Source organism: Coptis chinensis, chromosome 9 (genome assembly GCF_015680905.1).
Source record: "Coptis chinensis isolate HL-2020 chromosome 9, ASM1568090v1, whole genome shotgun sequence".
NCBI classification, from domain to species: domain Eukaryota; kingdom Viridiplantae; phylum Streptophyta; class Magnoliopsida; order Ranunculales; family Ranunculaceae; genus Coptis; species Coptis chinensis.
Genome location: NC_141464.1, coordinates 80,183,435 through 80,209,823, shown reverse-complemented (window position 1 = coordinate 80,209,823; position 26,389 = coordinate 80,183,435). Strand labels below are relative to the sequence as shown.

The window sequence follows — 26,389 nt, the reverse complement described above, 5'->3', positions numbered from 1 at the left end:
TTGACAAGAGAACCTAATAAAAGGGTGGAAACATTGAGACCTAATAAAGTGAATGTATTTATATTAAAAGGCAACAGTTTTAAGCCAAAGACATGGTCGTTGGTTTTGTTTGGCCAGCGGAAAGCCAAAGTAAATTTCCAAAAATAAAGAAAAAGAAAAAAGAAATTTTTGTCATCACGGCAAACGTCATTCTTTACTACTCATCAAGCCATCAATTTCAAACTATATAAATATCTTATCATTAAGACATCAATTTCAAACTATAGAAATATCTTATCCTCAAGACATCAATTCAAACTATAGAAATATTTTCAAGCAGACCATATAGCACCTCAAAAGCCAAATAATCATTTCAGTGTGGTTGCTAAAAGGGTTCTAAATTTGGTTGGTCGGTGTTATATATCCCAACTAAATTTGTGGCCGTGTCTAGTAGCTGCCAAAATTATGTTTCAGGAGACGGACAACATAATTTTTGTCGTCCGTGAGTTAAATTTCGACGGACGGTAGAAATTGTGACGTCTATCCAATAAAATTCGACTTAAACTTACAATTAATGGATGGACGACAGAGTTTCTATAGTCTGTATGCCTTTACCACTTCAAAATAAGAAAACCACCATTGGAAAGGTTTTTGTGCTTTGCGGCTGCCAAATTTGACACTCCTACCAAAAAACACTAACGTGGCATCTTTTAGTAGCTCATTTTGACAGCTGTCGATTGGACTTGCTCTTTTAGCAACTCATTTTGATCAGAACCCTATTTCTCTAATCATACTTTAGACCATATCAACCAACACTAGACTTCGTGGACTATTATGAAAAGTAATTTCCAGCACAAAGTTGTTAATTCTACCACACTGTAACACAAGATCTTTATGGTAAATGGATATGGTAAAATCCTTCACTGCTAACAGTGCAAGTTCATACATTTTTTCATGATTTCATCCAAGCTTAGTAATCTGTGGTAGAGGGTTCTTTCGTCTTCACGATTTTGATGAGTGATTTCTTCAAAGTTGGATGAATCGATTTTGCTCCTTCTTCTTCACGATTTTGCTTGGCCGGTTTGAGATTTGAAATGATAAAGGTATGAACTTTAGGAGGAAGACAACTTTGCAACTTTATGTTTCCATTTTTTCTCAGTGTGATGGCGGTGCCTGCCTAAGGTGGTAGAGTATCCCAAAGTTACGGCCGTCCAGAGTATTTTTGGTGAGTTTCAGGCCAACCCCGATAAGATTCAGGCCATTTCCTAGTTGTATAAGATGATGAATTCTGATCCTAGTAGCTAATTACCTCAATCACTTTCTTCCACTTTCTCCGGTATTGCCTATTTCTACTGAATTTCAAGTCTTGTTCTTATGTATAAAGTTTGCAGTGGAGGTGCATCTGTTTTGGTGTGTTTATGTCAGTGGTGAATTGGGTTACACATGACGCTAATACCATTGAGATATAGAACGCTCTGCTGAAAGGAAACTAGATCTTGATTCGCCGATTTCCTATGTGTTAGTTAGGGATGAATTGCTGAAAAGAGAATTTTTCCATTGATAGCTGGGCTCTTTCTTGTGGCGGAGTGTTAGTCCTATTCCGGGTTTTCTGAGCTGTCACTTTATGATGATCTCGCTGAAGTACTTTTCAAAGACAGTGATCCGATTTCAGTTTTATGAATAACTTCTCAATGAGCCTTTTGGAGGGTGGTAAGAAAGTGATTGAATGTCTTTATCTTCTGGGTTTGTGAAGTCAATTGTGAGATACAATTTGATTATTTATGTTATTTTCGGAGTTCAACTAGTTTTGTCTTTGTTTTCTTCAAGGATTGGAGTTGTATAAGTGGGAGTTTGTTGGGTTTTGTAAGCTTTCCTAAAGAATCCATGATTACATCCTGGAATTATCGGGGAATGGGCTCTTCTAAGGCCATTCGTAGTGTTTTAGCTTTAGTTAAGAAGTTTGATCCTGATATTTTATTTTTAGTCGAGACTAAATTATTATATAAGAAGTTGAAGCATGTATAGAAAAAACTTAAGTATCCTCAAGTGTTTGCAGTTGATCTTGTTGGAAGAATTGGAGGCCTTGCTGTTCTCTATAAGGATAACATTTATTTCTCAGTGGTGGATGGGAACAAAAATGCTATCTCTGGTACGTTTTTTTAAATTATATATCTGTAACGCCCGTATCTAAAATTCGTATTTATCTATTTATTAATTAATTTATTTATTTATTTAAAATTTGCTGGATTGGATTTGGGATATGTGGGCCTGGTTTCTAGGCCCTAGTCTGTGTTGGGCTTAGGTTTCAAACCCAGATATATATTCATATTGTTGTGGAGAATAGGGTTCTTAGATAATAAAATATAATAAAAATGGAGGCAGAGATAGAAGCTGGATTGCTAGAGTGTTGGAGCGCGACGATTCGAACTATGATGAATTCGTAGGAGCTGTTAATACAGGTGAGTAGTTTAGTTTTCTTCTTTTTCTCGTCAATAATCTATAGTGTCTATACAGAGATAACAGTTTTACTAGAGTACAATGTTTCTGTTAAATTTTTCCTGCTCTTCATCGTCTGTGATCATTCTGCTGGTTATTGTTAAAACTGGTTAGATTATTAGGCTGTTGAAGCCCTTCATTAAAATTGTTGGAACGGTTCAAGCTTTGGAGCTTCGTTAATGGGGTCGCGAGCCTGTTCCAGCAAGTGGCGTGAACTGTTAGTGTTGTGGTTTTGGTTGTGTTTTTTTTTTTATGTTGATTGTTGGTGTATGGGTGAAGTGTATTGATGATTTGGTGGTGGAGAAAGGGTGTTGTTGAAGCTTGAAATCCGGCGTTAATGGCGCCGGTGGAGAGTTTTAAGAAAAACTCGGTTGGGCTGTTTTTGGGTTTAAGTAGAGTGTGAGGCTTTTATCTAGACTAGTTTATAGTTGATTGTTGTGTGTGGGGCTGTCGGAGGTTGTAGAAGCCATTAATGGCGTCCAGAAATTTTCCAGATCTAGTTTTGGTGAAGATTGGGAATTCAAGAATTGAAGTTTTCGCTTTTGTTAAAGTTGGTTGGTTTTTGATTTGGGTCAAAACCGATATGATGAAGAGGAGAGTTGGTGGCCGGCGCGAGCTAGTGCGGTGGAGGAAGAGGTTGCTGGAGCTGGTGAGGGAGATGACCAACTGGACTTGGGCTTTGGGCCAAAGCCTTGAGTATTGTTTTGTTTGGGCCGGACCAGTTTAGTTTAGTCTTTGGGCCAAAGATTAGTTTAGTTTGTTATGGGGCAGTTTCATTTTAGTGGTTTGTGGGCCGAACCAATTAAGGTTTTGGGCCAGTTTAAGTTTCATTTTTTTGTTAGCTTGGGTCGAACCCAATTAGCTTTCGTTGGGCCAGTTTCAAGTTTGCTTTGGGGCCGGTCCATATAAAGTAATATAGATCCAAATTTGGTCTTTAAATATTTAGATTTTTGGGTTTTGGCTTTGGGCTTTGATTGTGAACTGTGGAACTGTTTAATTGTGCTACGTTTTATGTTGTAAATTGTATGGACAAATCCAATGCTAAAATGCTGTGGAAGCTTGTACAAATTTGGTTGTCATTATCTAAGAAAGATTTGATATTGATATTGTGTATATTTTGACACGTGATGAGATAGAAACTTTAGGAGATATAATAATTCCTAAAATGCTATAAAAATGTTATGCGATACGCTTGAAGTAATTGTGACATTATATAATATTTTGGGATATATATATTTAATGCAATAGTTTTGGAGAAATAAATGTATAAACACTCAATTATTTTATCTGTGAGATGCTAGTAGAGTATTTGTGGATATTTCCCATGGGATTGTGGCGTAGTGCAATAATATATTGGCACGTGACAGAATGAAAATGGTTATGAGATATATTGAGATATTTTAAATATTGTGGCTTAGTGCGATAAGGTATTTGACTTGCACGTGATATAGTGGAATTATTCTGAGATATAAATGTATGACACCTGAATAAATTATGTAACGAAAATCCTAGAACCTAGCTACCACAACTCATGAGATTTGGCCCTAGTGATGGGCGTATGTGATATGATTGGCCCTTCGGCGTTTCAATGAATCTGAATGGCCCTTCTGGCGTAAGCAATGTGATTGGCCCTTATGGCGTTTCAGTGAATCTGAATGGCCCTTCTGGCGTAGCCGAATAGTGGCTTGATTATTCCGTTCGCAAAATTAGAACAAGATGCGCGATATTTTATGCCGTATAATGGCAAGATTTTTACATAATGGCTTTTCGTGTGAGGGTTACGGTGTCGCGACATCCCCTTTCGGGATAGTTACGCACGGAGTGGTTCATTATGTAAGGGGAGGCATGTGGATGTACATGTTCGGCGTTGGGAAGCGATTGTGGTAGCCAGGGAAACTAGGTAAGACATAGATACGACGTGATTTTAGGGACACGCAAAGAAAGTCTTAATTAATATAATTATGGTAATATGTTGGTTAAAGATATATCTTTAGATAGAGGATTATATATGGTTTTGCATAAAGGTGGGTCAAACTAATTACTTGTGCTGAGACGACCCACTCTGTAATTGAGCATGAAATGCAGTAAGTATAGAATATGCTTGGCTGGTTATTAGTTTAGTTAGAACCTAAGGCGCCTCATGGAAGAACTAAATGCCTTTGTATTATTGTCGGGAAGCTAAGGCGCCTCAGTGGAGGAACTACCTGCCTAAATTATGGTATTTAATGATGTTGTATTATTCGTTGGATGTTAAGGCGCCTCGGTTGAGGAACTAACTGCTTATTTAGTGTGTAAATATATGTATAAGTATATGTTGTATTTTATAGCTACTCACACCAGCATTGTTTATAATGCTAACCCAATTTGCATGTTTGCTTATCGGGTGTGTTCATTAAATGAACATAGTTGATAAGTATTGACATGTTTCATGTTGAAGAAGGTTGGTTGCTGCTTGTGGTTTGCATTAGCGTCGCACTCAGGATATGTTTTGTTTTCCCTTAAGGTGTAATAGATTTTTAGTTGAGACAAATGTTGTTTTATATTTTCAGTTGTATTTATAACTAAAGAGGGTTGAAAGGAGATTTATAACTTAATCAGTTTTGTGAATTTTTGTAATGAATAGGACTTTTGTTAATTTGAAATTTTTATTGGTTTTAATTATCCGCGTATTTAAACTGTTTATGAGTTTTTGGTAGTTGAGAGTGCGTCGCACCTCGAAGATCGAAGAGTCGGGAACAAATATTGTTTTTCCGAATTCTGTCGAAATTCGGGGTGTGACATTATCTCTCGAATGTTTCATGACATGTATCTTTTATATATATATGGAGATCCTGTTGCTCATAAACGAATTGTTGTTTGGAACTATTTAAGAGATTTGAGAAATGTTCATTATGGGCCTTGGTTGATTCTGGGTGACTTTAATGTCATTACTAGTTTGTCTGAAAAGGAGGGTGGGAATCCCACACCCTCTAGGTATATTGATGATTTTGTTTCCCTGATAGAGGATCTTGAGATGGTTGATCTTGGCTATCATGGTCCTGCTTTTACTTGGTCTAATAATATATTAGGGGCTGCTAATATAAGGGAGAGGATTGACCGTCTTGTTGCTAATGCTGAGTGGTTAAATTCCTTTCCTATGGTTTCTGTGGATCATGTCACTACTCCTTCTGATCATGTTGCCTTAGCTGTTTATGTTTTTGGGAAGGTTGATAGTTGCCCTAAACCCTTTAGGTTTCATGAGATGTGGACTAAAGACCCCTCTTGTATGGATGTGATTCAGCATTGTTGGCAGACTTATGTTCATGTGTCTCCTTCATTCAATCTGAACTCTAAACTTGTTGAGCTGCAATCCTCTTTGAGGGTTTGGAACAAAACTTATTTTGGAAATATTTTTTCTCAAATTAAAGAGGTTGAATCTGCTCTCTCTTCTCTTCTGGCTGACCCCATTTCTGATCTCGTGCTGGCGGAGATTAAAAATATAAAAGAGCATATCTTGGAGTTGTACGAGAAGGAGGAATCATATTGGAAGCAGCACTCAAATACTTCTATGGTTTTGGAGGCTGATAACAATACTAAATTCTTCCATTCTAATGCTAGTTTCAGAAGAAGAAGGAATAGTATTGACAAAATTCAGAATGAAGCCGGTCTTTGGGTTACTTCTAGACCGGAAGTTGCACAAGAGTTCATTTCATCTTTTGAGGATACTTTCAGACCTCCACCAAATTTAGCTCTTCTATCTTCCCTTGACATCATCCTAGATTTGTTTGAACCTTGTATTTCTATCTTTGAGAATGATTCTCTAACTAGATGTCCATCTAGAACTAAGATTAGAAAGGTGGTGAAGAATATGTGTGGTTTGAAAGCTCCGGGGATTGATGGCTTTCCTGTATCAAAAGTATTGGCGTCTGGTTGGGGAGGATCTAGTGAGGATGGTACAATGTTTTTTCAATACTGGCATGTTTGGAATATACCTCAATCAAACTTACATTTCTTTGATTCCTAAGATTGATTGACCCTCAAATACTTCTCATTACAGACCTTTTAGCCTTTGTAATGTCTCTTACAAGGTTATTTCTAAGATCCTTGCAAATAGGCTGAGAAGGTTACTGCCTAAGTTTATATCACCTAATTAAGGGGCTTTTGCTCCCAAAAGATCTATTGGGGATAATATAGGAGTGGTTCATGAGATTGTGCATAAGATAAAAAGGGCTAAGAAGAATAAACTGGGTTTGTTTGCTCTTAAAGTTGATATGTCGAAAGGTTATGATTGAGTTGATTGGGGAGCTCTTCTTGCTATCATGGTTAAGCTGGGTTTCTCGAGCAAGTGGATAAGTCTAGTGGAATTCTGCATATCTATAGTGAAGTATAATGTCTTGTTGAATGGGTCCCCCCGTAGGACTATCACACCTTTGAGGGGACTTAGACAAGGGGATTGTAACGCCCTTATTTAAAATACGTATTTATTAATTAATTAATTAATTTAATTATTTATTTAAAAATTCGCTGGATTGGATTTGGGATATGTGGGCCTGATTTCTGGGCCTGAGTCTATGTCGGGTTTAGGTTTCAAATCCGAGTATATATTCATATTTTTCTAGAGAATAGGGTTTAGAGATAAAAAATAAAATAAAATAAAAATGGAGGCGGCTTGATTGCTAAAGTGTTGGAGCGCGACGATTCGGACTAGGGGAAAATTCGTGGAGCTTTTAATTAGGTGAGTAGTTATGTTTTTTCTTTTTTATCGAAACTAGAGGTTTATGTCTACGAATAAAAACTTTTAATATCGAGTGTTTCCGATCAGTTTTTCTACTTAGTTATTTCTGTTGATATATTTTAGTTTTATTGAACTGTTGAAACTCTATGATGAACTGTTGAAGCTTTATGCTTGGTAATGGCGGCACGACAGAGGGTAGATTAGTTTAAACTTGAATACTGTTATGGTTGTCATTGTTTGGATTGACGGATGATTAGTTTAGTTGTAGCAGGTGTTGTTTATGCTTGTTAATGGCTGCGCGATACAAATCCATATTTGGAGGAAGGGTACCAACATAAATCATGTTGATTGTTTTGGTGGGTGATGTGGGTTTAGAATCGGTTGTTAGGGAGCTGTTCAAGCTCTGAAGGTACGTCAATGGCGCCCAGCCAAAGCAATGTAATCCGGCATCAATGGCGTCGCCTGTACTGTTTTTATTGAACTATTTTTCTTTGATGTGGTTTTGAATTAGTTGATTGATGTTGGGGGTTAAGTATTTGATGTGGGTTGTTGGTTGATTGGATGAAGCTATTGAAGCTTTGAAAAAGGTTGTAATGGCGTCACAAGAAAATCATTTGGATTATTGTTTGAACTCGTTTTGTTGTGGTATAGTTGGTGGTAGCAAGTGATTGAGTGCTGTAGAGTGTGGGGGTAGCTGTTAAAGCTTGAAGAACCATTAATGGAGGTCGAAAAATTATAGATCTAGTTTTGATGAAGTATAGGGATTGAATAATTTGGGGTTTTTGTTTTTATTAATGTTGTTTGGTTTTTTATGGGGATTAAAATCGGTGGGTTAAGAGGGGAGGACGAGTGGTGGCCGGACTTGAGGAGCTGGTGGTGGCTGATGGAGAAGATGACATTGTTTGGTTCGTGGGCTTGGGGCTTGGGCCTAAACCTTTTGTTTGGTTGGGCCAAAACTCTATTGTTATGTTGGGCCGGTTCTATTTCTTGTTGAGGCCAATTTTAATTGTGTTTTGGTTGGGCCGGTTCTGATTTCCGTTTTTGGGCCTAAACACTAATTAGTGGTTGGGCCGGATTAATCTTGAGTTTTGGACCAGTTTAGTTTAAGTTTGGGCGGACTAACTAGTGTTTTCTTTGGGCCAATTTCTATTTTGTTTGGGATATGTCTATCCATATAATTAAAATAGATCTAATTGGGTCTTTAAATGTTTAGACTTTTGGGTTATAAGATTTGGGTTTGGGCTTGGCTAGTTGTGTCCGAACCATTACCTTAGACATGAGCCCAAGAGCCATGCACCTTAACCTTAGCCATGAACCAGGGCTATGACCCTGAACCTGTTGAACATGGAAACGACAGTTTGACTTTGACATTGATTGTTGACCGTTGACTGTGGAATGTTTACTTTTTCCAGATTTTCACATATTTAAGAATATGGACAAATGTAGTAATAAAATATTGTCGAAATTGTATAACCTTGTTTGTCATTATTTAATTAAGATTTGACGTAAGTAGTGTGTAAAACATATAAATATTGCCACGTAACAAGAGGGGAATTATTATAATAAGACTTAGATATATATGTTTTTATGAGTATTAAACTACATACGGACTTAGATTTATGGACTTTAGATTTTTGGGCTTTGATTGTGGACTGTGGACTGTTTAATTGTGCTATGTTTTATGTTGTAAATTGTATGGACAAATCAAATGCTAAAATGCTGTGGAATCTTGTATAAATTTGTTTGTCATTATCTAAGAAAGATTTGACGTTGATATTGTGTATATTTTGACACGTGACGAGATAGAAACTTTAGGAGATATAATATTCCTAAAACGCTATAAAAAAATGTTATGCGATACGTTTGAAGCAATTGTGACATTATATAATATGTTGGGATATATATATTAAATGCAATAGTTTTGGAGAAATAAATATATAAACGCTCTATTATTTTATCTGTGAGATGCTAATAGAGTATTTGTGGATATTTCCCACGGGATTGTGGCGTAGTGCAATAATATATTGGCACGTGATAGAATGAAAATGGTTATGAGATATATTGAGATATTTCTAAATATTGTGGCTTAGTGCAACAAGGTATTTGACCTGCACGTGATATAGTGGAATGTTTATGAGATATAAATGTATGACACTTGAATAAATTACGTAACGAAAATCTTAGATCCTAGCTACCACAATTCATGTGATTTGGCCTTTGTGATGGGCATATGTGATATGATTGGCCCTTTGGGCGTTTCAGTGAATCTGAATGGCCCTTCTGGCGTAAGTAATGGGATTGGCCCTTCTGGCGTAGCCGAATGGTGGCTTGATTATTCCGTTCGCAAAATTAGAACGAGACGTGCGATATTTTATGCCGAATAGTGGCAGTACTCACATAATGACTTTCGTGTGAGAGTTACCTGGTGTGCGGCATCCCGCTCAGGGTAGTTACGCACGGAGTAGTTCATTATATAAGGGGAGGCATGTGGATGTACATGTTCGGCGTTGGGAAGCGATTGTGGTAGCTAGGGAAACTAGGTACGACATAGATACGACGTGATTTTAGGGACACGCAAAGAAAGCCTTAATTAATATAATTATGGTAATATGTTGGTTAATGATATATCTTTAGATAGATGATTGTATATGGTTTTGCAGAAGGGTGGGTCAAACTAATTACTCGTGCAGGGACCACCCACTATATAATTGAGCATGAAATGCGGTAAATATAGAATATGTTTGGCTGGTTATTAGTTTAGTTAGAACCTAAGACGCCTCATAGAGGAACTAAATGCCTTTTTATTATCGCATTATGATTTGTTGTGTGGTTGTTGGAAGTTAAAAAGCCTTGGTGGAGGAACTATCGCCTTACTTATGGATAAGAATGTATGTATAGTTGTTGTAAGTTATATGTTGAATTAAGGGCTTATATTGTGGTATGTATATGTGTAAATATTGTTTATAATGCTAACCAAAGATTGTTTATAATGCTAACCCGATTTGCATGTTTGCTTATCGGGTGTGTTCATTAAATGAACATAGTTGATAAGTCTTGACAGATTTAGTATTGAAAAATGTTGGTTGCTACTTGTGGGTTGCGTTAGCGTCACATTTCAAGATAGGTTTTGTTTTCCCTTGAGGTGAAATAGATTTTCAGTTGAGACAATGTTATTTGTATTTTCATTATAATTTTAAATAAAGAGTTATTGAAAAGAGATTTGTAACCTAATCTTATTTGTAAATTTTTGTAATGAAGAGGACTTTTGTTTAAGTTAAAATTTTTTATTGGTTTTTAATTATCCGCATATTTAAACTGTTTATGGGTTTTTGGGAGTTGAGAGTGCGTCACACCTCGAAGATCGAAGAGTCGGGAACAAATATTATTTTTCCGAATTCTGTCGAAATTCGGGGTGTGACAGGGATCCCTTGTCCCCTATCTCTTCATTATTCTCATTGAGGCCTTGTCAAGACTTCTTCTTCAAGCCCAAGCTGTACAAGATATCTCTGGCATTAAGATCTCGAGGAGGGCACCTAGTGTTTCACATATGCTCTATGCTGATGATCTAATTGTTTTTGGAAAAACTTCCCCTTTTGAAGTTCACAAAATCAAAAAGATTATGGACCTTTATTGTAATGGCACTGGTCAGATGGTGAATTTGGATAAGTCTGTTGTTCTTTTAAGTGGAGGTACTTCTCGAGACATCCAAGAAGCTGTAATGCATTATGCATACTCTTCAGGTGAGACCTATGTCTGTGAGAGATAAATACTTGGGTTCTCCCATTATTTTCTCGACATCAAAAATCCAGGACTTCAGCTTTCTTTTGGATAAGGTACGAGGGGCTGTCTCAAATTGGCAAGGAAAACTGCTTTCATAGGCAGGTAAGGCTACCCTAGTTAAGGCTGTTGCACAGGCAAAACCTATTTACTCAATGTCTGCCTTTTATCTACCTCTTGATATCTCCTCTAAAATGGATAAAGCTTGTCGTAATTTCTGGTGGAATGATGCTGATAGTAATGTTATTCATATATGCACCAGGAAAAAGTTATGTATGCTTAAAGCTGATGGGGGATTAGGGTTTAGAGATTCTCATCTCTTTAATCTAGCTTTGCTCTGTAAACTCTTGTGGAAGGCTGTCTTTGAGAAATCTTTATGGAGTGATCTTATGCTTGCCAAGTATGAGAAAGATCTAACTCTTCATAATCATGCTAACCCCTCCTTTGGGGTGTCTCCTATATGCAGAGGTTTACAAAAAGTTAAAAGATTTGTAGAGTTGGGGGGCTATCTGGAGTATTGGGGATAGTGCTTTTGTGAAATTCTGGACTGATCAATGGATTAAGGTAATGGATAAACCATGCTCTCTGATTGACATGGTTGTGCCTCTGCCACCTTTGGTGGATCTTAATCTTATTGTTAATGAGTTCATTAATCCTGATGGTTCTTGGGATTGTGTGGGACTCAGTGCTTTGGTTCCTAGTCTAGTTCTAAACTCTATTGTGAGTATCAATGTTATGGCATCTTCTTCAGATAAGTTGATGTGGAAACCTGCAGTTAATGAAAGATTTTCTGTGAAATCTGTGTTCAATTTTATTAGAGCGCTGGAAAGTAATATTGGCAGTGTTCTTCTGCTCAACAATCATATGATTTTATGATTATTTGGAAGTTGAAAATTCCTGCAATAGTGAAGCTTTTTCTATGGAAAATTGCAGACAATCTCTTATCTACTGGAGGGATCTTGAGCAACACCATGTTCCTATGGATAACTGCTGTGTTTTCTGCAATAATCATGTTGAGGACTTCCAACATCTCTTCTTTACTTGTCCTTGGACTTCAAGGCTTTGGTTCTCATTTTGGCTGGGTTTAAGGGTGGATTGTGATGCTTTTGTAACACAAAATTGGTTTAATTACTTTAGGAGTAGAGATAGCAGTTATAAGCATTTATCTTTATATGCTTTCTCTCTTATGTACTACAGTATATGGTGGCATCGAAATGAGTGTAGGTTTAGCTTTATGAAACCTAACTTTATCTCTGTCTTAGAGAAAGCTTTCTCTGCTTGGCAAGAGTGGACAACTATAGATAGTGTGACCTATCTGACATATCTCTTAAGGTTGTTTTACCTTGCATAGAGGATAATTGGGTTGCTCCTCCCTTCAGAAAGGTTAAAGTGAATTACATTGGTTTGTTTATGTGTGCTAAAAAAACAAGTGTGTTTGCTGTGATTATTAGGGAATGGAATGGAGGATGTATTGCTGCTGCTACACAACAGAGTAGAGCTTTATCAAAAAATGAAGCACATTTGTTAGTAGCTGAGTTTGCAGTGATTTGACCAGGCAGAAACATCTGTTGGAAGCTACTTTTGAAGGCACCAATAAAGAAGTTACTAGGATTCTGACGGAGCCTGAAAAGAATTCAAATTGGACCTGGAATGCTATGCTAGAAAGCACTCATGCCTCTTTAAGTTTTTTTTTGTTTTTTTTATTTTAGAACCACTTCTGTAACTGGAAACTCTTGGCCAATAAGTTTGGCTGATTGGGCTAGATCATATGGACCAAAGAACGTTTATATGTATTCTCCGAATGCTATTATGCATGTTTTAATATAAATATATCTATGAAGATTTTATCAAAAAAAAAAAAAAAAAAAACAACAACAACAACAACAACAACAACAACAACAACATGAGGAAGCTTGTAGGGCTAACCAACATTGTTTCATTCCGTTTAGTTTCAACAATTTCGGTTTCTTGGAACAACAGTCTGTTGAGCTCCTCAAAAGACTTCAGAAAGTTATAGACAGTAACGTTATGACAGCTGGTTCTAACAAGTTCGTTTTTAGAATGATTGAATTTGCTATTCAGAAAAGACTTGCGGCGCAGCTTGTTGTACGTTTGTCCTAATTATTTATAAAATTCGTTATCAGTATCAATAAAATTTTCACTTAAAAAAAAAAAAAAAAAACAACAACAACAACAACAACAACAACAACAAACAAACCAAGTACGGCTATCAAAACTATGTTGCTCTATGCATAAGAAGACACTTTTGTCTTGTGATCGAAAAAATAACAATAATACACTTTTGTCTTGATTAGTATGAAAATTCTTTGGATGCCAAGACGTGGTTCTAAAATCTAATATAAAATAATCAAATTTGTCAATTTTCATGTATTGTTTTATGTCTGTTACTTGGTTGTGTGGTTGAAATGTTGAATATGTTCCACTCCTTCATACTCAAATTCAACAATTTATAGAAAAGAACTTAAATCCTTCATACTTAAAGCCCAACCCACATGAAGAGTTTCTAGTTTAATTGGTTGTGCACCCCTCTCTTTATAGAAGAGTTTACAAGTTTGTACAATGTGTTGGTTGTGATTTCTTTCTTGTGTAATTATATAATAGGCAAGGTGAGCCTTTCATTCTAGAGATATGGTGCTACTACATACAATGGGACCGAGGAGTGTGGGTGTGGGTTTGTTTTAACCCTCTAAACATTAAAAAAAAAAATTATAAAGAAAAGAAAATTTTAAGAGCACTCATCAAAACCTGGAACATCAATGTGATAAACTAATTAATAATCCAATAGATTGGATCCTGGATTTCAAGTATACACATATTGAAAAGTATCGGACCAATATATATATTCAGGGTTTCAGGTCAAGAGACAAGCTGAAAATATGGCCGTATATGTATATATGGAAAATCAAAAAACATGTATCGGCAGTCGGCACGCATATTCTGATATACAGACATTCCCAGCCATGCAATAAAGTAATAATGAAACCAAAACGTTCACTTTCAAATTAATGTTCAACTCTTCTTCGAACACTCGACCTGTAAGTTTGTTACTTCGTTCTATACCAACAAACTAATTTCAACTACCATTCAAATGCCAAATAAACCATCACTAGCAGTCAATCAACATCCTTAACTCCTTAGCATGCAAGACACTCATCCTTTATATATTTTCCTTACACAAATTTTAACCATAGGTGTCCACAAACGTTTCCTTTCCTTTAAGCTTCCCAATGTCTACTCATATACTTGTTATACCCTTCCATGGCCATGGCCACCTCTTTCCCTCTATTGAGCTTTGCAAACGTCTCTCTTCCTCTTACAAAATCACCCTCATTGTACCTTCTTCACTCTCCTCTTCACTTCCTGATCACCACCCTCTTTTCCAAATTTCCACACTCACTCCCCCATCTTCACAACCAGAATCTGACCCACCCAACAACCACCACCATGACCCCCGTAGGCAAGACTTGGCCCAACCCTTCACTGATCTGTTAACTACCCTTTTCAATGGCTCTGATCCTCCCAAGTGTGCTATTATTGATGTTATGGTCCATTGGGCCCACCAACCTTGCAAGAAATTTAATATCCCTACTATGAGTTTCTATACTTCTAGTGCATGCACTGCTTCTATTGAATTTGCTATGGGGAAACTCTCACCTGAGAATTTGACACCTGGTGAGCCTCTTTTGCTTCCTGGACTACCTGATCATATTTGTGTCACACAGACCGATCTGACTCACTTGACCCCACCTCATCACCCTAACTCGGGTCCTCCGAAACCCGGGTTTGGCCCACCATTCAGGCCCGGCCCACCAATTAGTACCGGACCCGGTAATCGACCCGCATGGGTTTCGCATTTAGAGATTTCGATCGCGCTGATGATTAATGCGTGTCCCGATCTTGAACGTCCATTTGTTGAGTACTTGAGTAAGGAAATTGACAAGCCAGTTTTTAGTATGGGTCCGTTATTACCTGAACAGTTCTCGAGATCTGATGGATCGGTGGTTCACGATCGTGATTTGAGATCGAAGCGTGATCAGACTAATTATAGTGAAGATGAGATTAATCAATGGTTAGATTCTAAGCCACGTGGATCAGTTATATTTGTTTCTTTTGGGTCTGAAGTTGGTCCCACTTTCGATGAGTTAGCTGAGCTGGCAATTGCTTTGGATGAATGTAATAGGCCTTTTATATGGGTCATGCAATCGGATTCAAGTCGACCTGGGCCACATGGTCCATTTTCTTCACCTTCAAATATGGAAGTAGTTTCAAACGGGTTTGTGGAGCGGGTCAAAGGAAGAGGGTTGATTATCCGTGGATGGGCTCCACAGTTATTGATTTTGAGCCATAGATCAACAGGTGGATTCGTATCTCACGGTGGTTGGAACTCTACACTCGAAGCAATATTACGTGGTGTGCCACTGCTGATGTGGCCTATATGTCGTGATCAACATTACAATGCTAAGTTGATAGTTGATCATCTCAAGGTTGGATTGATGATCAAAGTGGATGCTCATGGAAATCAAATTGAGCAGCTTAAGAAGGGTGATATTTTGATTGGAATAGAGAAATTGATAGCTAATGAGGACATAAGAAAGCAAGCAGTTTCTCTTGCAAGTCCATTTGAACATGGCTTGTCAAGTAGTTATATGGCTACTTTGGATGCTTTGAATGATTTTCTTAGTCAGATTGTCGAATAATATGATCGATAATTTCAAAGACTACATGGATTGTCTACATTACATGCATAGCCAGAGATATTTATTCATTGTCATGTTAAACAATTACACCAAGAAGAAAAAAAATCTTTGAAGGATTGTTATTAAATTGAAATTATAGATCGAGCACCGTGATTAGTGATGGTGGGCCTTCAAAAAGTGCTTTGTTCTAAGTTCTAACAAAAAAAAAAGAAAAAAGAAAAAGTGTCTTGCAGGCATAGCTAGTAAATCCGCGTTTAATACTCGTTTTATATATTTTTACGTATAATATGAATAATAAAGCGAACGTTTCAAATCTATGGATTAATACACGAATTTTATGATCCAGGCTTATAATTGCCGAATAATAAGATCCGTATTTTTTAAATGAAAAAAATGTACTATAAAAGGTATGATGCAATTTCAAAATGGAAGGTTTTGAAAATCCACTTATAAGTTAGAACCTTTCATACCTAAAGAATATCGAAGAACTAAAGTGTTAGCAAGTAAATATAAATAAAAAATTGAGTTATGTATGTGTAGTTAATGAGCAATTTTGACAAATTATTACATTCTAAACTTGTAATGCAACAAAGTATATATGTTTTTTTCCATATTACATGCGTATAAAAGACGAATTGTATGTTTGGCCGAATTTTTAAACGCATTATTATTCAAAATTTCAAATTTTTGGCGAATAATTTCCGTATCAAATTTTTGATGTCCGCGAATTTACTGTTGGAATCTCTTGTGTATTTCTAAATACTAGTGTGTGTGTGTGTGCAAAGTGGAGGAGATGAACAAATAGTGTTCTCTTTACTTTAGTGCATAATAGATAGTCCCACATTGGTTACCACCACATCGGGTCGGGTTCAGGCTTGGGCTTGGGCTTACTGTTGTGGGTAGTGGTTTGACCAATTGCCATAAATTTGTTTTGCTTTTTTCTTGAGCAGCAAGTTTTGGTGTTCTATTAGGAGTTGGTCTCTCTTCTTTATTTGTTTAGGAGACCGACCTAACCTCTATAAATAGGACTGTGAGTCCATAGAGAGGAGAGACTTTAACAGATTAGAAACCCATCTCAGGAGAAACGAAACTATAACATATCCTATTCTTCTTTCTTCTTCTTCCCTCAGAGAGTTATATTATTGTTTATATTGTTGTTTTTAGTGCAAAGTCGACTGCTGTTAACCATTGAATCTGTGAGGAAAGGCGCCTTCTTTGCCTTTCGCGCACCATTGGAAGGCGAAATCTTTCCTTAAGGACTGACTTTAATTCGTGGCCTTGGTTATTACCATTAATTACGTCCTTGTTCATCTTGTTCCTTCTGTTCTACTCTAGTTGCTGTGTTGATATAACTATTCTAACAATATTAAGGAAAGAGTTTCGTAGTAGAACAAAGGAGAGTGCTTTAATACGGCAATCAAAAGATAAGTCTTTTACTTTGAGTTATTGTTTGTGTTATTGGGTTATGACTTTAGAAATTTTCTAATAATTTCGTTTTTGTTAGGGAAACCAATTAAAGATTGAATATTTATTGATATTTTATGGTTTATCAAACCCTATATGGTTGTAGACTTTTCTCCTACGTTTGTGGGAGTCAAATATGAGATTTCTATCAAGAAAAACGTCAAAGTTCGTCTTTTTGACAGCAGCGTCACTCGTTACGGAAATTGCTGTAACTTTCAACTCAGAGCTCGGTTTTGCAATACGCTTCTTGTGTTGGATAGCTGATTCAAAGATCTTTCCAGTGGTATAAGGATTGATACCCAATTCGTCCTGAGCTGGTTCAGAATTACAGTTCTTTTGAACTATTTTTTCTGGAAGGAGGAAAATATGGTAATCCGATTTTTCAATCGGTTAGGTATCGTATTTTTTCACTCTTTGCAATTCTTTTGGTTTGATTATATGGTGATATTCTTGCCTTGAGTTGCATGCTAGTTTTTCTTAGGAGGGAAATCCCTAAGTTTAAACTTCTTTAATAACCTAGTCAACAAATTATACATGTTTATCACTAAGATATTAATTGGTTTGACTAGAATTAGTTTGATATTATTTTTCTTTGTACATATGTAGATGTATGTAGATGGTATAAGAGAGACCTTAATATATTTAATATTAATCACACTCAAATCTTGGATAGTAATTATAATGTATTCAATGCATAATTGCTTACCTCTATTGAGTGTACGTGTTGTTAAACGATGGTTAAAATTGTACTATTGTGAAAATACATGTTAGATGAAATAATTTGTAGCTTATATCCAATATAGCATATGTTAAAGTTGTATAGCATGCTAGTTTTGGATATTAATTAATCGTGAATTGGATTGTGGATTTGCTTTGAACTTGATGATATTTAGTTTATTGGTAAATTTTCTAGTTGAAGACATTAATGGGTTGAGCCATTAGATGTTGTGGTAGTACTTGAGGTCTTGTTGATAGGGTATCCTATCTTGCTTGAGCTCATGTAAAAAGAGGAGGTAAAGTCCTCAGTTGTTTTGCATATTCAGTAGCTAGATTTGCTTAATTATCGTATACTTTTTGTTGTGAGGGGTACAGTTAAAGTTTACTTTTTCTGAACCTATGATATGATATTAACCATATTTGGCATGAATGCATTATTTAACATAGGCATGAAGTTTAACCATGTCATATATTATTAAGTAATGAACATCGTTGTCTATGAGAGGAAACAATATGAGAAACAATCATATCTTCCTAAGCCTAATTTAGTCAAGGAGATGTAAGGTTATGGATTGTCTTCTTAGACAATATCCTCCAGTGACTATTTTAGACAGGGAGATGTAACGCTTGTGGATTGTCTTATTAGGCATTATCCTCCTATGACTATGAATAAATAACCAAGGTGATGTACAAGTGCATGGATTGTCTCTCTATGTAAGTTGGAATGTTGAATGATAAAAAAAAGAATGATAATGATATTATCTTGGGTAAAACCTTTTTCATCTAATTCTTCTATTCTTTCAAATTCATTTGAATCACTTGTGGATTTCCTTTCATATAGATAGCATGAACATAATATGACTATGTTTTATATGATCCATAATCATAGACTTGAGTAAAGTATATTCTTGTCATAAGAGTGCATATTATTGTTGTTGTTTCTTTTAGTGTTTGTAGCGGTAGAATGTGTTTTGCATGTAAGTTTGATTAAGTTGAGTAACTATTGAACTGTGGGGGGTGGTGACGCATATGCATGACACTGTTTTACCATAGTTCATCTCACAAAATAATTGGAAAGACACCGAACTACAAAGTTTCGGTCTTGGGCATATCCAAAAATGTTTTAAAATGTGGGGGGTGTCTTGCCAAGGCTATTGTGAATGAATCTAAAAGAAATATTTTTTTGAGACCTATAACTATCTAGTAGATGTTCATTGGTGAAACTCATAATAGTGATGTTTGTTTTAGTTGTCATGCGTGATAACAATCTTGTAGATACCACACTATTATTGAATGTTTTATATGCTAATTTTATTTGAGGATGTGCTTTCTGTAAAATTGGCATAGAGTGGTTGGATGTTCATAATGAACTACATAAGAGGATCCCATAATTTTTGAATAAGAAATTTGGAAAACTATCAGTGAGTATATCCACCATTCACGGTGATGATGTTTATATGTTTATTGAAGAAGATTCATTAACCTATAAGGAAGTTGTCCGTCTATGAGAAGTGTCCTTTTTTGAAGGATACAACTCCTCTAAACTGGACTCTTGTTGTAACGCCCGTATTTAAAATACATATTAATTAATTAATTATTTATTTATTTAAAATTAGATCGGATTGGGTTTGGGATACGTGGGCCTGGTTTTTGGGCCCGAGTCTGTATTGGGCTTGGGTTTCAAACCCAAGTATATAATCACATTGTTCTAGAGAATAGGGTTTTTAGATAATAAAAAAATAATAAAAATGGAGGCAGAGAAAAAAACTGGATTGCTAGAGCGTGGAGCGCGACGACTCGGACTCGGAGGAATTTCGTCGAGTTGTTCATTATTGTGAGTAGTTACATTTTTGTTTCCATCGAAAAATAAATAGAAGTTATATATGTTTGTTTTATCTGTTTTCTTTCATTCAGTTTTTGTACTGTTTTTCTATGATGTTTTATTTCTCATCCAGGTAAATGATTAACTCTTAAACGTTAGGTGTTGTTTCGTTTAATTACTAAAACTTTAGGAGTAGGATTCGTTGGAACTGTTGGAGTGCTTTCGAACTCAGGAGGTCGATTAATGGCTGCTAAAACTAAAATAATGGAATCGCCCATTTTTTGGGTTGTTCAAACTTCGTTTTTGTTGTTATGGGTTTGTGTTTTTGGTTGTTTGAACTCGCTTTTGTTGTTGTGGGTTTGTATTGTTGAGAGGAGTGTGGCATTTCAAAGCTTATGCCGGTGCTCAGTAAAAGTGTTAATGGCGCCGAGAAAAATCGCCCTTATTTATGTTTTGTATTGTTTTGGTTGAAACTAGACATGGGGTTTTAGGTTGTGATGTTGGTGAGTTGATGGTTGGTGGTTAGCATATAGATCATTTGGGAGCTTGAAGCGGTTGTCAATGGCGGCCGGTTGATGTTGGGAGCTGAATTTTTGGAGTTAGGTAGTAAAAGTTTTGGTTGTATTAAAGTGGTGGGGGTTCCTCCGGGACCAAAACCGGGTTGAAATGGCGATTGGAACTTAGCGGTGGTGGCCGCCGAAATGCTTACCGGTGGAGTGAGGAACTTCGAGTTTGAGGGTAGCAAAAGATGGGGTTTTTGGGGTACAAACCGAAGTTAGTTCGGTTTGGTTTGGGAGCGCTGGGTGCGCGGTTGGAAGTGGTGGAGGAGAGAGCTGCTGGGAGGAAGAAGGAAGAGGACGACCTGTTCCTCTTACTTGGGCCTGGGTCGGTTTCTTTTGGGCTTAGGTGGTTGTTGGGCCGAAATCTAATTTTGGTTGTTGGGCCGAAATCAAATTTCAATTCTTGGGCCGAAACCTATTAGTGGGTAGCAGGCCAGTTCCAGATTAAGTTCTATGGGCCAGTTTAATTTGTTTTGCTTGGGCCCGGTTTTGTTTTAGTTTTGGGCCAGTTCAGTTTAACTGTTTTGGGCCAGTTTCTATATTGTTTGGGGCCAGTCCATAGGACTTAATAGAGATCCAAATGGGTCTTCCAACATTTAGACTTCTGGGTTCTAAGGTTTGGGCTTGGCCAGTTGGGTCCGAACCATTTCCTTAGTCATGAGCCCTTGAGCCATGCACCTTTGCCCTTAGCCATGAACCATGGCTATGACCCTGAACCTGTCGAACATGGAGACAACAGTTTGACTTCGACCATGACGTGTTGACCGTTGACTTTGACCATGACGTGTTGACTTTGACCTTTGACCGTTGACTGTGGAATGTTGACTTTTTCCAGTTTTTCACATATTAAAGAATATGGACAAATATAGTAATAAAATATTGTCGAAATTATATAACGTTGTTTGTCATTATCTAATTAAGATTTGACGTGAGTAGTGTGTAAAACATATATATATTGGGCTTTGATTGTGGACTGTGGACTGTTTAATTGTGCTACATTTTATGTTGTAAATTGTATGGACAAATCAAATGCTAAAATGCTATAGAAGCTTGTATAAATTTGGTGGTCATTATCTAATTAAGATTTGACATTGATATTGTGACATTATATAATATGTTGGGATATATATATTAAATGCAATAGTTTTGGAGAAATAAATGTATAAACACTTCATTATTATATATGTGAGATGCTACTATGAGGTAGTATAATATTTGTGGATATTTCCCACGGGATTGTGGCGTAGTGAAATAATATATTGGCACGTGACAGAATGAAAATGGTTATGAGATATATTGAGATATTTCTAAATATTGTGGCTTAAGTGCAATAAGGTATTTGACTCAAGACGTGATATAGTGGAATTATTATGAGTCATAAATGTATGACACCTGAATAAATTACGTAACGAAAATCCTAGAACCTGACTACCACAACTCATGTGATTTGCCCTGTGTGGGCGTATGTGATATGATTGGCCCTTCTAACGTTTCAGTGAATCTGAATCGCCTTCGGGCGTAAGTAATTTGATTGACCCTTCCGGCGTTTCGGTGAATCTGAATGGCCTTCGGGCGTAAGTAATGTGATTGGCCCTTATGGCGTTTCAAGAAAGTCTGAATGACCCTTTTCGGCGAAATTTAATAGTGACTTGATTTTTCCGCTCGCGAAAAATAGAACGAGACGACGCGATATTTTGTGCCGAATAGTAAGAAAGATTACTTACATAATGGCTTCCGTGTGAGGGTTACCTGGGTGTGCGGCATCCCGCCAGGGTAGTTACGCACGGAGTGGTTCATTATGTGTGGGAGGCATGTGGATGTACATGTTCGGGCCGGGGAAGCGATTGTGGTAGCCAGGAAACTAGGTAAGACATAGATACGACGCGGATTTTGTGGACACGCAAAGAAAGCCCCAAATAATCTAATTATGGTAATATGTGGTTAATAAGGTATCTTTAGATAGATGTTTGTATATGGTTTTGCGTAGAGGGTGGGTCAAACTAATTACTTGGGCGCAGACTAATCCACTCTGTTATTGAGCATGAAATGCGATGCGGATATAATATGTTTGGTTGATTATTTGTTTAGTTAGAACCTAAGGCACCTCGATGGAGGAACTACATGCCTTATTTATTATGAGTATAGTTTGTTGTGTGGTAGTGGGAAGTTAAGGCGCTCAATTGGAGGAACTACCGCCTTTAATTATTACAACTTAAGGATGTTGTATTAGTCGTTGAAAGTTAAGGCTCTCTCGATGGAGGAACTAAGCCGCATGGATTGTGGTATATATATGTATAATTACATGTTGTATTTTAGAGCTATTCACACCAGCATTTTTATAATGCTGACCCGATTTGCATGTTTGCTTATCGGGTGTGTTCATTAAATGAACATAGTTGATAAGTCTTGATAGGTTTAGTGTTGAAGAAGATTGGTTGCTGCTTGTGGGTTGCGTTAGCATCACATTTCAAGATAGACTTTGTTTTCCTTTGAGGTGATATAGATTTTCAGTTGAGATAAGGTTATTTGCATTTTCATTTGTTAATTTTTGTAATGAAGAGGACTTTTGTTAATTCGAAATTTTTATTGGTTTTTAATTATCCGCATTTTTAAACTGTTTATGGGTTTTTGAAAGTAGAGAGTGCGTCACACCTCGGAAATCGAAGAGTCGGGAACAAATAATGTTTTTCCGAATTCTGTCGAAATTCGGGGTGTGACACTTGTTTTATTGGGGGATCTATAGGTTGAATTGGATATTCAAGAGAAAACTAAAATGTGATAGTTGTATTGCAAAATACAAGGCTAATAATAATAACCAAGGGGTTTCAATCAGAGACAAGATTTATACTACTTTGAAACCTTGCTCATCTAACTAGAATTTCTTCTACAGAATTCTAAAGACTCTAGTTGAGTAGTTGTGCGGAACTACAATACCAAGTAGTACCAGGTGATAAGCTGAATGTATACAATTTAGTTAAATCTTTGTATGAATTGATTAAAGCGCTTATAAATGGCATGAGCAATTCAACAACATATTAGTATCATATATGGATGTCAAAGTACCGTTGTTGATAAAGGTGTGTCTTTTCTTTAGAGTAAAGCAAGACAGATGTGTTAATCTCTCTTTGTTTAGATGATTTAATATCATGAGTGTTAGCATTGAGAATGTGTATGAGACAGAGAAATTCTTATTTGAAACACATAATAGACCATCATCGAAAATGATAGTTCATTATGTTGTTAAACTCATTTCTGTAACTGCTATATTCAATTGTCAAAATGTTGACGTTTGAATATGGTTGAAGCCCACATCGTACCTTAAACCAGACCGGCCGGATGGTCTGATAAGCACCCAAAATTGTAATATTAAACCCCGAGGGACATAGCATTTTGGTCGTTTATGTGTTTAATAATCATGTAATAATTATATTTTCGTACTTTTGCAGATTTTCACATTTAAAATGAATATAATGATAAAACATGCATCGAAGTACAGGAATACTGGAATATTTGAAGTTTCCCACTCAACCCCAGTGAAGCCCAACAAAGTCTGACTAGAGCCGAAGTTTTCAAAAGAACAAAACAGTCTTGTAACGGGTCCACATATAAAGAAGCAAAGAACTTCCCGAAGCTCACATCCGATAAACTGGATGCCGACTCATAGTGAAACCGCCATAATTAAATCGCGGCTTAATTTTAACTCCCACGCTGACATTTAAAGTCGTAAAAAATGCCAAAATTGGCGCCATCGACACACTAAGAGGACCCACTTCATGAGCCCAGCCCAAATGACGACGAAGTTAGATAGGCAGGTGGCAAGTAATGGTCACAAATTTGTGCTACCTTGCAATGGGAAAAACACGTACCAATTCAATGTTTGAATTGAATTGGGCTAAAAGACAAAATCAAAACACAAAAAGACAAAACATTAAATGAAAGTTTTGTTTCGTAACAAAACTTTGGGTCAAATTGATTCACATGGAGACAAAACTTTGTTATTCAAAGTTTTGAATGCCTCAATTAGCAAACAAACAGACGAAACCCAATTAAAGGCTTCACGAGACATCAACCTATATATATGTAAGGGTCGTCTTCAAATATTCTCCTTCAGCATTCTATGCTTTAGCTATACATTAGTTTTACTTTAACGTCTGTAGTTTCATTTCAAAGACTTAAACTGTTATTATTTTCATTCCAACGCCTTTAAATACTGTGAAGTCATTTTACCCCTTTAATAAATACCATTTCTTTTTTTTAATTCCTCGCCCCAGATTTATTTACTTAATGTATACATCAAGTTTTATTATTCCTTCAATGATCATGAGCTAATCCCCGTGGGGAGTGGTTATGCTCGCTTCGTGTGAGAACGGATTGACTCTTTAATATTCTAGAATCACTACTTAGGAATTAGGCATGATTAGACATCCGGTCCCAAGATGACGGAGATCGCATAAATTTGAGGCCGATGTTCGTATCAGCCTCGTCGCGAACCAAAATGTCGACATTTATGGTGTAAAGACAACTCTCCAATTTGTCTAGCCGATGTGGAATCGAGCCAGAGCTGAAATGATATTCCGTAGATGAAATATTAGTTCAACTCCTTTATGCTAGCGATGCAGCTTAGAGATGTGGGCATGCTCTAGAGATCAATACTCGACGTTGTCTCCAACACGAGACCTAATTAGAGATGTAGTGATGGGTAATATAAACTGTTGAAAAATGATTCTTACATGAGTATGACTAACTCTCCCCCTTTCTTTATCTTGTTTACCTACATATAAATCACCGTAGTAATTTACATTATTTGCATTAAGTTAATTTAATTAAAACCAACTAAGAAACCTAAAATCCTACTCACCAAAAGTTGTAATTCCAGGTTGTGAACCTTTCCGAGCCCTAAGGTTTGACGATCCCTTTACTCGACCTATCCTACCAAACCCACGTGAGTAAGATAACTTGACTAAAACGTACGACTATATAGACTTTGGACTTGGGACTTTGGTCTTTGGACTTCGGACTTCGGACTCTGGACCTCAGACTTAATTAATCAAGAAAACCAATAAACGTTCGGATTAAACGGTTTTTATCATGGTCTAAGGGAATTTTGGGCACTACAGAATTGAATGACTGGTGAATATAGAAATTATAACTCATGTTGGTCTTATTATATTGTTTTAGCACATAGTAGAAATATTTTTCATTGAAAAGTATGGGTATTCTGATAGTAAGCATGCGTTAACACCTTTTGTGGCAAATATCCATCTTATGAAATATAATAATTCCACCAGTGTTTTTTCTCATACTAAATATGTCAATATCATTGGTAGCCTATCAGACTTGATGAATTATATATGTGAGACATGACATTGCTTACATTAATGGCATACCGAGTTGATAACCCATTGTTCATATAAGAAACATTGGATGTATATTGTCAGTTTATCCAAGTACTATAGCGGAGCCATTGATTATGGATTTATATTTAGTAGATTTTCATCATTGTTGGAAGGGTAATGTGTTATAAACCGGATCCAAAGAATGTTTATGTGTTTACCCTTGGTGGAAATTAAGTGTCTTGGATATTATCCAGTCTAATCGCCTTATAAAAGGCATGTGATGATGTTGAGTGGGTTAGCAACCTTTTGACAAATCTTCCTATTGGCTCTAAACAGCCTCCTGATGTGTATATGCTTTGCAACTGTCTCATTGCAATAGCTAAGACATGTTACCTTATGTGCAATGGGAAAAGAATACATGTAAGTTTGAGATATAACTTAATCAAGCAGCTACTAGAGATTATGTTAGGTCAGACTTAGTTTGGCCACATGTCTGACTACACCACTTATTTGGAGGCAAGTGGTTATACGTCGAGGGGGATGGGACTTATACCCATATATAAGGCGACACTGACAGCAACTCTACCTATGTGATTGGAGATCCCATGAAGTAGGTTCAAAAGAAAAAACAAGTCACTTCGTCGTCCTGCAGTACTATCGTCTTATTTATTTACGAGACGTCCCACCCTATGGCGAGATGGTACTATAGTATACTTTGTATAACTAGAATTGCAATGAGTAAGGATGAGTTATTTTACTCTTATTGGAATCCATAGTCCATTTTATAATGAGATAGTGTATTTTAA

The 26,389-nt window shown here is 36.6% G+C and overlaps 2 protein-coding genes across 2 annotated transcripts; both read left to right on the top strand.

The window, feature by feature from the left end:
- The first annotated feature begins 5,278 nt into the window (after positions 1–5,278).
- LOC147478515 (uncharacterized) lies at positions 5,279–11,493 on the top strand. The gene is made up of 3 exons (XM_086586257.1): positions 5,279–6,433; positions 10,611–10,929; positions 11,072–11,493. Exons 1-3 carry the CDS (start codon positions 5,279–5,281, stop codon positions 11,491–11,493), a joined length of 1,896 nt encoding a protein of 631 aa, XP_086442383.1.
- A 2,721-nt stretch (positions 11,494–14,214) lies between these two features.
- Positions 14,215–15,684, top strand: LOC147478514 (UDP-glucosyl transferase 73B2-like). Its single transcript, XM_086586256.1, has one exon. The coding sequence runs from the start codon at positions 14,215–14,217 to the stop codon at positions 15,682–15,684; it is 1,470 nt and encodes a 489-aa protein (XP_086442382.1).
- Positions 15,685–26,389: the final 10,705 nt, after the last annotated feature.